This window comes from Anser brachyrhynchus (assembly GCF_964034855.1).
Source record: "Anser brachyrhynchus genome assembly, chromosome: 4".
NCBI lineage: Eukaryota > Metazoa > Chordata > Aves > Anseriformes > Anatidae > Anser > Anser brachyrhynchus.
The window spans coordinates 61,723,154-61,735,979 of NC_137698.1; the positions used below are offsets into that span (position 1 = coordinate 61,723,154).

The following is a 12,826-nucleotide window of genomic DNA, read 5'->3' on the forward strand; positions in this document are numbered from 1 at the left end:
TGCTAAACAACATAAAATCATTTATGTTTATCATTTGAATACTCACAGATGTGATAGTGCTGAGAGATCATTAAAAGCTCCTTCAGGAACAACAGAAATGTCATTGCCATGTAAAGACCTTAACAAGAAAATAAACAAAATAATACATATGTATAAATCTCAGGAAATTAATTTCAGAAATTTCAGCTTTTGTAAAAAGTTTTCATCTTTTCATATTTTTCAGTTCCTCTGTGTTTCCAGCCTTGTTTACTTACGCTTTAATCAGCAGCCTACTCATCACTTGATTTTTTTCCTTATATTTTCATTTGATATATTTTTTTTTAATTCAAAGAATAAAGGTCAGTCAAAGGTGTCTGCAAAGTACTTACTGGATTTAGGTATGGCCGAAGACTTATTTCTGACTTTTTTAGCAGTTCCCTGAAATTCCTGCTAATTTGGTTCATGCATTTTTTATCTTCCATCAATGCACAGAAAATACAGGTATTGACTGTTCATTAATATAATTACTAAGGTTGATAGAAAAGGTTTTAATAAGGTTTTAAATAAAGGTTTTAAATAAGGTTTTAATAAATGTTTCTAATAGGGTTTTTACTATTTTGATAGTAAAAACCTTATTACGTGTCAATACTGTCTCCTGTAGCAAACCTGCACGGAAATGTGTCCTGTTATTTAAATTCATTCATTTACATGTATATCTCGTACATACAGAATTATTAAGACTTGATCCACATTTACATAAAAAAAGGACTCAGTTTATGTAAACACACTTAAATAATGCCATTCGTGAGACATTTGAGATATTTAATCCAACTGAGCTATTCAATGAAGCTACTCAAATGAAGACAAAAATTACAGATTCAACTGGGGACTTTTGAGACAGAAGTTCTGCAGGATTTTTTTTGTTGTTTGTTTGTTTTATAACAAAAAGAAGGTGTAAACTAGAATGACCATTTTTTAATTTTCCTTTGTCACATTTTGCTGCTTCTCCCACTGCCCTTTCAACTATGGTCTTTCTAGTGCTAAAGTGGAATGTTTTCTTGGAATCAAAATATCTTTTATTGGTTTTGAATAGTTGATCCTGATGGAAATACTCTCATATTAAACAAAACAATAAAGACAGATATCTATTGTTGGAATAAAAATCTTAAAAATACAGCTGCAAAAATATATATATGAAAATTTATGTATGACATTTTTGTTAGACTTTAATTCTTATAACAAGCAAGAATATAACTCACAAAAGAGATACAGTCATGATTAAAAAGCAGAAAAATAAAGTGTAGGGGTTTGTGTATACATGTTGTCCAGGGTCGTATTATATGTTGTGCAGTATTTTGTAGTATACTTTCCCAGAATGAAAACACTAAAGAGTTTCAAGACTATGTAATTATCACTTCTCAAATACTTGATAGATTTTACAATCCAGTAATTTCGCACAGATTTGCTATCTGCTATATGCAAATAAAAATTCTGGAAAATGACAATGGTTAAAAAATAATACTTACAACAACCTAAGTGATTTCAACCCATCAAAAGTCCGTGCAGGGATACATCTCAGGCGATTGTAACTAAGAATTCTGAAAATATACAAAATCCTGTCAGCAGGTAAATCAGGCATTCAGTAAACAGAATGCAGAGCAAGGCCATAACAGCTTTTGCACACATAGGTCGTTAGGAAACAAGTTATTTTACAGCCTCCACAACAAGCAAGCTTTAATATCAACAAAATGCCCCTTCTTTCCAAGACAAATAAAACTGTAATGCTTCCAAAGTGTCATTGTTACATGTTTAAACTTACAAGGTGAGCAGCTGAGTCATGTTGCTGAAGCTCTGATTAGAAAGTGTGCTGATTCTGTTGTTACTTAAATCTCTATAAAAAATAAATTCAGAAATTCAGACCTTAAAATGACTGCCCAAGTCCTGAAACACTGGAAGTTAAACTGACAGACACATTACTTTTATTAGTAGAAGTAGTATCATAATTGGTATCAATATTTAAAGCAGCAAACATTTTTATTTTCACATGCCATATACAAGCCTAGCAAGTGTTTAGCTTGATCAATGGAAAGCATTTTCATTTCAACACAGATGAAAGAGCAGCGTGATGCATTCTTTTACAACAGCAATGTCCATCATGCTACTGAGTTAATAATGCAATCCTACATGAACCCAAGTATAGAAATAAAAGTGATGTTTTAAAGTTGAAATCATTTTAGTCATATCCTTAATGACACCTGAGTAAGTATCATATAGTAATCTACTTAACACTTACAGGCTGAACACATCAAAGCCCAGAGCTATTATTGTAAAGAACGCTATCTAAGATTTATAGCCTTAACATCTTTCTTGTTCAATATTCTAATGAATAAAATCTCAAGTGTAAGTATGATGGAAGCTGGAGTGGTATGCTGGCAGCTTCAAAGATGGTAGCTTCAAAGAAGATTTGAAAAAGCTGTACTAAATTTAAATAATGCCTGTTCTTTATTCTCATATTGTGCTTTAGTTTTCATTTTATGCTGGCTATTTCACTGCTGTTTACCATATTCTGTGGTGAAATTTAATTCTAAATCTGTTTAAGCATTTGTTTCTGAGGGGACCTTGGTATTTTAACTTAGAGTACTGTTGAATAGCAGTGTAGTATACATATTTCTCCACTTGAAATTTCATGAAAGCATGTAAGACAATTGACTCATAATAATAAACATACTAAACCATATATAACAGTGCAATCTATTCATATGAGAAAAAAGTTAGAAATAAAAATTTTCCATGTTAGTTGGAACTCAAAAGACTCATATGTGATTCCAAGTTCAGCCAGAGAACTATGCATAGCGTTTTGGTTTTCGAAACACAGCCGAGGAACATTCTCAAATTCCAAAAAGCAGTATGAGGATACATTCAGAAGAGATGACAATAATGTACCCCCACAAGTCTGGTATGAAGAGACTGTTAATACTTATCTTCTTTGTATTTTATTTACTGTTCAGTTTATCAATTATTGTACTACAGCTGTCTGGTAAATAGTTTATGTGTATTTTCTGATTAAGAGGTAAAGTTATCCAATTTACGACTATGTTTGTCAAAAATAGAAAAGGAGTAGGTACAATCTCTATGATGGAAGCCCTGTCACTATTATTCTAATTAATTTAATCTCCAGCCTCCACTGACATTATTACTGCATGCAGTCCAATCTATGTTTGCTTCTTGTATGTACCAAGATTCCGAAGTTTATATTTTATGTGTGCTTCAAGTTAGAACTTGCATAACTTCCCTGAATAACTCACAGAGACTTCCTAGGCCTACACTGTTTACATTTGAGAATATTGCAGGTTTCTCTCTTTTTTTTTTTTTCTTTTTTTTTTTTTTTTTCTGATGCTATTGGCAAAATATTAAAGTTTTCGAAGCATCTCTTTTCTAAATTTGTGACAATGACCACTTTTGTCTAGCATGAGGTAAATAAAGGAAATCAAGACCTTGTTTTTAAATGCCAAACTACTTTCAATTTTAGCATCAAAGCTCTAAAAAGAGTCAAAAAGAAATTTAAGGGATTTTCTTACTCCCTACTTTTGTTACTTTTTTTCTGATTTTACTGAAACCACAAGTGATTTCAGAATGTTATGCAGTTCAGCCTCAGCTGGTATAAATTTTATGGTGCTAACAAAGGAATTACAGACATTTACATTGACAGTCTTCCTGTTTCTCCCACTTTGCTATTCTAAGTTATGGAAATCATATTCAAATCTTTCATGAAGTGGATGAAATAAATTTTGGAGCAGGTAGTGATTTGCCTCAAATCACAGAGTGAGTCAGCAATAGTAAGGAGCTCTAGACAACCTCTCTTCTTCAGTCATTAAACCATATATTATCGGAGAAACAGAAGGGGTTATATTCAAGTGTTACCACCATAGCATGTGCTATTCCTATATGAACACCACCGAATCTTTCTTTTATAAATAAAATAATTTCAGTGCCTTTATGGAGCTGCGTAACAGAATACTGTATTACCTTAACACATTTTTTAAGATATTACATCTCTTTTCAGGTTAACTACTTACTTACTCTGTGGTGTAATCACTGCAATGAAATAGCCCAGCTTATAAAATGTGACCAAGTATGTCATATGTAAGATGTGATCCCATCATAAAATGTGTTTGGGCATTATATTTACTAAAATACATAATATATTTCATGTTTTTTTCTTACAACTAAAAACATATATGATGAAGTAGGGGATTTTTTGTTTTTGTTTCCATGCCAGTAGAAAAGGATGATATAAAACTACTTACATAAGTGTTAAATGCTTGTAGTTGGAAAGCTCTTTTGGAACAAGGGTAAACTGATTTCCATCCAAATAACTAAAATAGAAAAATAAAATATAGAGGTGTTTTGTTTTTTTTTCATTACAACAGTAGCATCTCCATGCACTAATTTTAAAATCCAACAGTACAGAAAATTTAGTATGAATACCTAATATTCCCATTTTGTAAGAACCCTTGAGTACAAATACTGTTTTTTAGAGACACAGCTGAGGATCTGTAGCCTAAGATGCAAATACTCTTCTATCAGATATTATGAAGTAATAGTATCAACAGCTAACCCTTACATAGTAATTTTTGTTATTCTTAAGAGCTTTGCAAACTGAGTTCTTTATTTGCTCTATTTTATACATACCTATTGGTGAAAAGAAAAGCAAATATCTGACTTATATGACTTGTATTAAGCGTGGATTTTGAGCTATTGCAAGTAGAAACACAGCCTTAAATTTAAGACTTAGTCCTTTAATGTAGAAAGAGCATGGGCTGGTATCAAATCTGAATATGAGCAAATTCATTTGTCATGCCTGTAATTCAGGTCATCTTCCGTAATTTTTCCCTGTGTCTCTCATGGTGTGTCAGGAATGATATATCACAAGCCTGTTCCTCTGCAGTATGTTACGGACTAAAGACAGCAATCAATTACCCTTCGCTAGAAAAGTTCGATTTTTTTTTTCTTCTTCTTTGTAGGTTTACAGTGCCTGTATTACATTACTTGCTCATATTCCATGCTCATAATTCTCAATAACAAACTTGCTCATCCTTAGAGATAGTTAACAGGTGCAGAGCCATCAAACCATATCAGAACCTGAATTACAGGAAGAGGAAGGTTAACAGGTCATGCCTAAAAAGCTTTCCAGTGTGCAGCCGGTCATTACAAAGTGCAAGTGGAGGAGCTCTTCATGTAACCAGGGCAAGTAGTTTAGAGATTCTAGGAACTGCTGAATGCACCCAGTTCTTTGATATGGAGCACGCAGTGCGGGGCAGGAACATAAAAGGCCATTAGTTTCTCAACAGGGTTAAACTTGCCAATGGTGGCATTAAGGTGGTATTACTTGTGTCTCCCGGAACCCAAGTTGAAAACTACGCCCTCATTATCTCTGTACAAAGGAGATACTTTAGCAATCCAAATGACTGCAACACACTTGAGTTAATAGCAGTCTTGGCTACAGACATTCTTAGATGAATTTTGAGCTTAATGCCTTTAAGTATGCTGCAACATCTCTGGAAACTTTTACTTAACACAGTTAGTGGATTGCCAGGCCAAAAAATAACAACCTACATCTAATCAACCTCCTTGCCCCTCCTCCTGGATTCTGACTTTCTGGATGCTTGCCAAATCCAAAATGTCTGCTTATGTTAATGGTTTTACATAAATGGTGGTGAATGAACCACGGACATAATTATTAAAATATAAAAAAACAAAACAAAACCCACAACATTTAAACTTTTTGAAGAAATGAGTATTCAGAGGAAATTATTTTATCAGACAGATAAATTAGGATATATTGCTTTAGCTTCAGTAGAACTGAAGTACTACAAGCATCCACTTGTTTGATAAAAACTCCTGCTTGTTCAAATGAAGCAACTATTAAGATATTTTATAAAATGAAGGGTACATCTTGGAAGGGTTATGCATGCTAATGAACAAAAATAATCAATCAGTATGCAACTGCTAACAGGAACCACCTCCATTATCCTTTTGAAAAATATGCTAAATTGCATGCTTAGACACTAATTAAAGCATACAAAATTGTACACAAATGAGTTTTCAGTCACAGTCAGGGTTCCACTTGCACTTCCAAAAGCATCTCTCTTCAGATGCTTAATTTTACATTGCATTGATACCCTTACATTGTCAAATTGTGTTTATTATGCCAGACTATATTTAATTAAGTCATCTTCTATTAGGAAAAAAGAAAAAAGTTACAGGCTTATATAGCTGTATGCTAATTTGAATTCTTAGTAATTTCTCTTCATTTATGATCAATTCCTTTTGGATGCTTTTAAGCACCAAATTACTGGTGGACATTTCAGAATCTTATATATAATAACAAATACTAAAATAATAAAACTGTTACAGTGATTTAAAAGTCAGTTATGATGTCTTCTAAAAAAACACCATGTTAATCAGTCATTATGCAGGATTAATAATACTAAACAATTGCGATTTATAACTCAGGATGACAGTATGACCAAACTTTTTTTCTTGTCAATAAGTTCCAACTATTTCTTTCAGTTTTGCAACCATTTTTCAAAGTAGATAATGAAACCAATTTTTAGGTTTATACTTTCCCTTTGATAATGCATAAAAATTGACTCATTTAGTTTGGTGAGTATCTATTCAGTCATGATCTTCAAACAATGCATGAGGTACCAAACTTGTTTTTATATCAGCTTTACTGTCCATCTGCATATCCAAATTGTATATTTGCATAAAACACGCCATTTTATGCAAATAAATGCACCAAATTATATATACATATAATGTACCATTTTTCTCATATAAAAACTAATCTTGCGTAATGAAATATTCCAGACTATATGACTTCCTATATGAAAAATCTCACTTTATATCTATTAGAACCAGTCTTTATAAAATATCACAAACCCACAGTTATTATGAAAATATACAAACACTTTAATAGACTGCTGTCTTTCTGCTTTTGAATTGTAGTTGAACTTCTTCATTCCTTCCCATTAGAATAATGAATACAGAATAATCAAATTCATTTTTGCCTATAATTTAATCCATTGAAATATAATGACCATATTCAGTGACATGACAGTTCATTGTTGGGGTTATAAATTCCGAGAGTGATTATAATTTTGTATACATAGATTTGTAAAGCTTTGCAGCAACAGAGGGTTCTTTAAGTGTTTTGAGACTTAGAGAGCATTGCTAATTCAAACATAACCTCAGAGTTCTCAAGATTCTTTGCAAGTCTTTATATCTACAAAGCGCTATATTAATAAATTTCAGCTGAACAAGTGAAGCCAATTCTTCACTTCTCCCCTCATTGATGAATCTGACACTATATATCTGACATTGATTTTTATGAAAGGGAAAAAACTGTGCCACTTACAGTTCAGTTACATCTTTTGGGATGCCTTTAGGCAAAGCTTTTAGGCCTTTGTTGCTGCAGCGAACTACTGTGTCTAGACAAGTACATTCCGCAGGACAGCGGGACAGTGGAGAACAGCTATTGTCATCATTTCCTGGTTAATAAAAACAAACAGATGTTAAGCTTGCCATGCAAATGACATTTCAGGATTAGCAATAATGTCCCACGTGTAATTCTCATAAGCAAAAATGAGATTTTTGCATTATGATATCTCTATGGATGGAAAATATTCTCACCACTATAAACCATTGCTCCAAGAATTTACATTTCAAATAATGTTTTATTTAGTGTGATTTTGTTTTACTAGATAAAAATGTTATTATTTGGGAAAAAAAAAAAGATCATTAAAGAAAAAACATAACTTAAAATGAAACATAATAAAACAAAATATATGCTGATTTTCAAAATTAGCAAATGATTTAAAATAAACAGAGTCCCTTTAAAGTAAAGTTGCAGCCTTGAAAATTCACAAACTAATAATTTAAGAAATGCAAGTGTGTGTGAGAGAGATGCAAGACAGAAACCATTATTTCTTTAATCGGTAAGGGGAATTCTGACATTCTCGAAGTCACAAACTGAGAAAAATAGCATGCATTTGATCAAGTCACCTGAAAGAGTGCTTGATTTGAGCATCAACATTTGAAAATATTCTCATTTGAACTACAACATTTGATCAATGTATGTAATCTTTATATTATCTGTAAGTTATAATTACAGTATGGAACATAGGCAAGAAAAACTTTTAAAAACATATATACAGCAGTCATGTGCTTGCTAATCATCTAAAAATGGGTGAAAGGTTTTTAAACTGACATAGAAACTGAGCAGGAAACAATGATGAAGTGATTTAAAGAATACCAGTTGTCACTTCAAAGAATATTGCTTTGGGATCTACAGGAATCATGAAACTATCCATACAAAAGCTGAAGTTATAAAATTTTAACTATTAAATTTCTTACCATCATCACATGTGAAATCCTGAATTGCCACATCCTGGATAGGAATCTCTTTGAGGAAGTAAGGCTTTTGACAGCGAGGATTTCCTGTCACAATGCGTTTCTTCCTTAGCCAATCTCCAAGCCACGCTAGATGGCAGTTGCAGTTGAAGGGATTGGCCAAGAGGTTTCTGAGAACCACATGAAAGTTCACTTCTGATGACAGATTTTTTTTCATTCTAAGTATGCTATTTCTATTTTCAAAAACCTGAGCTTAAATACAGTTCTTCAAACAATAGTATGTACAAACCATAGATGAAAACTGTAATTTAGGCTCTGTGTAGTGAATCTTGATATAGCTCATTTAGAAATAATTTAAAACTGTCAAAGACTTGACTTGTTGTCAAGCCACTCTGTACTGATAATGCAATAATTTCGTATAGAGATGAAGTCTGATTACTTTACATTATTAGCTTTAACGTGACAACAGCTATTCCATTAATTTGTCATCTCAAGATTTCCATCTTTTATTTGCTCCAGAGAATAAGTTTCCTATCTAAAGTGACAGCTATGTTGATTACATGCCAGTTATAAAAATGAATTTACTTCTAGAAGTCTCAGTACTTTTGGCATCTTCTTACTTCAGCATAAATATATTGACAATTCCATTATTTATAAACATGCCATCCTTAATATGCACAAATTAGTCACTTGGCGCAAAGTGTCACTTTTTATGTAAAAAGGGGATTAAGTACTTTCCTGAATGATGCTACCTACAGAAAGCATTTCTTCAGTAAACTGACTGGCAGTTTCTCACCCCATTTTCCCTTCCCTTAAATTGCACTGCATTTAAATAAAAAGGTACACTTTTTTTTTTTTGAAAATGAGACTGAAGCTTTATTATAAAACAGGTATGAATTAATATCTTTAGTAGTCCCACTGAATTTAAAATAATGATCAGACTGCAGAGTGCAAAAGGAAAGACAACAAGGTGATTAGATCATCTGCAGTTGGCGTGAGGGGTGCCCAAATGTGGGTTTCTATGCTGGTTCAAATTAGTGGGCTTCTGTGAGCGTGGATAGCAGGACATTTTTCATGCTTGCTCAGGCACTTCTGGAAACCAGTCTAGAGCTGTGTCAAAGGCCACCAGGAAAACATACTTTTCTTGATGGTCCAGAAACAACTTTTTTCTGAAAAGTCTGATTATGGAACTCATAATTTTCCCTTGACATCAGCTCCTACCATGAAACTATATGGTAAAATATTAGTACAAGTGCCCCAAAATATTGATAGAGGTTTAAATCTGTGTTTGGTAAAAGATGAATGTGACTTACAACGTAGAGAGTGAATGCAGGGTGTCGAAGGAGCCCGGTGCCACGGTGGTGATCTGGTTATCGTACAGTGAGAGCAGGCGGACGGAGCTCAGGCCTGTGAAACTGTCGTTCCCCACACAGCTCACACGATTGCTCCTCAGCATCCTGAGAAAATAAGGCTCAGCATTTCTCAGCTTAGGGACGGACAAAGCGCTCAATAATATTTTGTGTTATTACTGCTCTATTACTGAAATATAAACAACATGGGCTAGCTGACATTTCCTCTGTGCACTTTGGCAATCAAAGAAGTTAGCATTAAAAAACTGTACCTGCAAATGCTTCATTTCTACTAGGTATAAATGTGAAGAGATGGCCTCTGTGAGGAGAGGCCTGGGGCTGCCCCATGGCTAGCCCCAGCCACCACTGCAAGGGCCCTGCATGCCGAAACCAGACCATTCAGAGGAATTTGTGGTGCCTCTTAACCCATCAAATGAGTCTAGAGCACCTCTGAATTTAAGAAAGAGCAGCAAATGTAGGGGCAAAAAGGAGCAGCAAGGCCAGTGCAGGAGTAGAGAAGAGATGGAAAGTAGGGACCACCCTGAGCAGGAGGAGGGAGAGGAGCCGAGCAGCTGCTGGATGGGAGCCGTAGCCAAAGGAGCAGCTCCCCAGGCAGGGGCTCAAGCCAAAGTGGTGGTCTGAGCAGGGGCTGGAGCTGAACCGCTGCCCGAGCAGAGGCCAAGAGGTGCTACTGGAAGGACTGCTACTGCTCGAGGAACCACAGTGACACCAAGGGAACTGAGTGTAGCGTGTTGGAGGGCACTGGGGAACAAAAAGGTGAGTGGGTTTCACAGAGGCAAGAGGTGATTTCCCCAAGTGTTATTTTTTTTTTTCTAATAACAGAATCAGTAATTGACAATAAAATTAAACTGACTAAAATTCTCCAAATCAGATACACGTAGCAGTCCCTACTTCCCACTTCATGTTCCTGAGCTTAAATGAGTCCAGAACTGCTATTTATATTGAGAAGAAGGCTGACCTCCCATGGTCCCTTCTGACCTGAATTTTCTTAGGATAAAAGATAGAAAGCACTTCCACTACATTCTCAAGTCTTTCAAATGAATGAAATTAGGCTACCCAGATTCCTTCTTAGCATGACTCTACTACTTAATAAAAATTTCAGAACATTAAGCAAGAAACACCTATTTTAAAATCTCATGCATCTGTTAGTAAACCACAGGAGCTTTAAAGGTTACTGTTTTTCTACCTGTCCTTCAACAAATGAATATTTTTTTCCCACACTCCTGTCTAACTGCTTGATACAATTTTAGCAGCTTTAAATGAGAAGTTAGAAATGAGAGGTCTGATTTATTAAGAATGCCTAATTTCTTTGGACAGCTGAAGCCCCAAAGACCGTCTTGGCTCTGGTCTGCTGATCAGAAGGACTGACTCCTGAAGAAGGCCAAGAAGCTGTGAATAGTATAAACATTTTTTTTAATATATATATATATATATATTGAATGGAAAGAGCTAAACTGCCTTCATGGAAAGAATGAAATGAGTTCAAGCTACAGTGCTTTTACTCTTCTCTTCACTGTTGAAATTACATTAAAATTAGTTAGGAGAGAATCATTTCCCATATTTCAATATCCACCAGAATCATTTTTTCCTCTAGCAAAATATCCAATAATGGTTGAGCTGGATTGAATCAGAGTCCATTACGTAAAATGTATAATTTCCATGCAAAATTCTGTTAGTTTCAAGCAGATGATTATTCCCATTTCCGTTTCTACAGTTGTATATTTACCCATTCTCAACTGCTTCCTCATTTAAGAAGACACATAATCTTTGTAGTCTAATAACCACAATGAGAACTTCAGCTACGCTATATCAATAATTAATAATTAATGAATGCTTATACTCTCTATTATAAGCTTTGTGTAAAATAGGAACAAAAACTAAGATATGCTTGACTATAGCTAATCCAAAATCAAAGTTTTCAGGACAGATAGAGTATTACTTAAAAAAATACCTGGCAGAAAGGAAGGATAAGGACACTCAAACAATTACACTTACAGTGTTTTAAGACTTTCCAGTCCTTTGAACATTTTGTCTCGAACACTTTCCAAGCGATTGCTAGTGAGCAATAGTTCATTCACACCAGAGGCTCCATCAAATGCTCCTTCTTCGATATCTGTAATCTTGTTATTGCTCAGGTTTCTATTACACAGTAACAGAAGCAGAGAAAAGCATGTTTGTTTGTTTTTACATACCGTAAATGGACTGTTAAATGTTGCAGGCTGCATAGATTTCAAGATAATTGAGCTACTGAGTAAAAGCAACAAATATATTGTTTAACTTTGAACAAGAAAAAGCAAAAGTCAATGCCTTGCTAAACTACAGAAGTGAAGATTTTTAAAGCAAAATTTGGAAATTGTTTGCAATTACCGAGTACATGCTGCTGCCACACAAAAACATATTTTCATAAAAAAAATCTGAATCTTGTCAACAAATGTATATATATATATATATTTTGTCTCCAATCCTTGTAGCATTATTAGACAAATGAATAACAAAGCAGTACTGTATGAGTACTAGCACAACTAACTACTCTGATTTCTTTATTTCATCTCAGTAGACACAAGAAAACAGTATAAACAGCAACATATGTAAATGAAATGTGTGAATGTAAACAGTAAATGAAATGTTAATCATTTCTGACATTAGTAAAAAAAGAAGGGTTTATAAGCAAGAGTTCATTTATCTGCAATTTGCATGCAAAGCAGATCAAAAATGTGGGAAAATGTCCTATAATACTGCCAAAATATTTAGTGTTTGTGGGTTTTAGTTTAAATATGGAAATTACATCCCAAATGGAAAGTATGTGTACCATATATACCATAAGCATGCACACTCAACAACACACATTTTCTTAAAGACTTTTAATTGTATTCTTGCCTCCTTTTTTTTTTTTTTTCTTTTCCAAGTAAATCTATTTATACTTATATCTTGTTAAGAACAGTTAAGAACGTATCTACACACTAAACAGTGTTATAATACACCAGGGATTTTTACAAAGCTCTTAAGAATGTTCTGAGAAATCTAAAATACAGTGAAGCTAAAAACTTTTTACTTAATCTAAT

General features: G+C 33.9%; 1 protein-coding gene across 11 annotated transcripts in view; it reads right to left on the minus strand.

Annotated features, from left to right (window-relative positions):
* SLIT2 (slit guidance ligand 2) overlaps positions 1-12,826 on the minus strand; it is a 262,113-nt gene that overhangs the window by 44,896 nt on the left and 204,391 nt on the right. For 8 of the 11 annotated variants that reach the window (XM_080589493.1, XM_080589491.1, XM_080589492.1 and 5 more), the window contains 8 exons: positions 11,760-11,903; positions 9,708-9,851; positions 8,398-8,564; positions 7,400-7,532; positions 4,287-4,355; positions 1,799-1,870; positions 1,506-1,577; positions 47-118 (listed from right to left, as the gene is read on the minus strand). In XM_080589493.1, coding sequence (XP_080445619.1) covers positions 47-118; positions 1,506-1,577; positions 1,799-1,870; positions 4,287-4,355; positions 7,400-7,532; positions 8,398-8,564; positions 9,708-9,851; positions 11,760-11,903 — 873 coding nt within the window. The remainder of the gene's footprint in view (positions 1-46; positions 119-1,505; positions 1,578-1,798; positions 1,871-4,286; positions 4,356-7,399; positions 7,533-8,397; positions 8,565-9,707; positions 9,852-11,759; positions 11,904-12,826) is intronic. The other 3 variants (XM_080589489.1, XM_080589496.1, XM_080589495.1) reach the window with 1 other exon arrangement.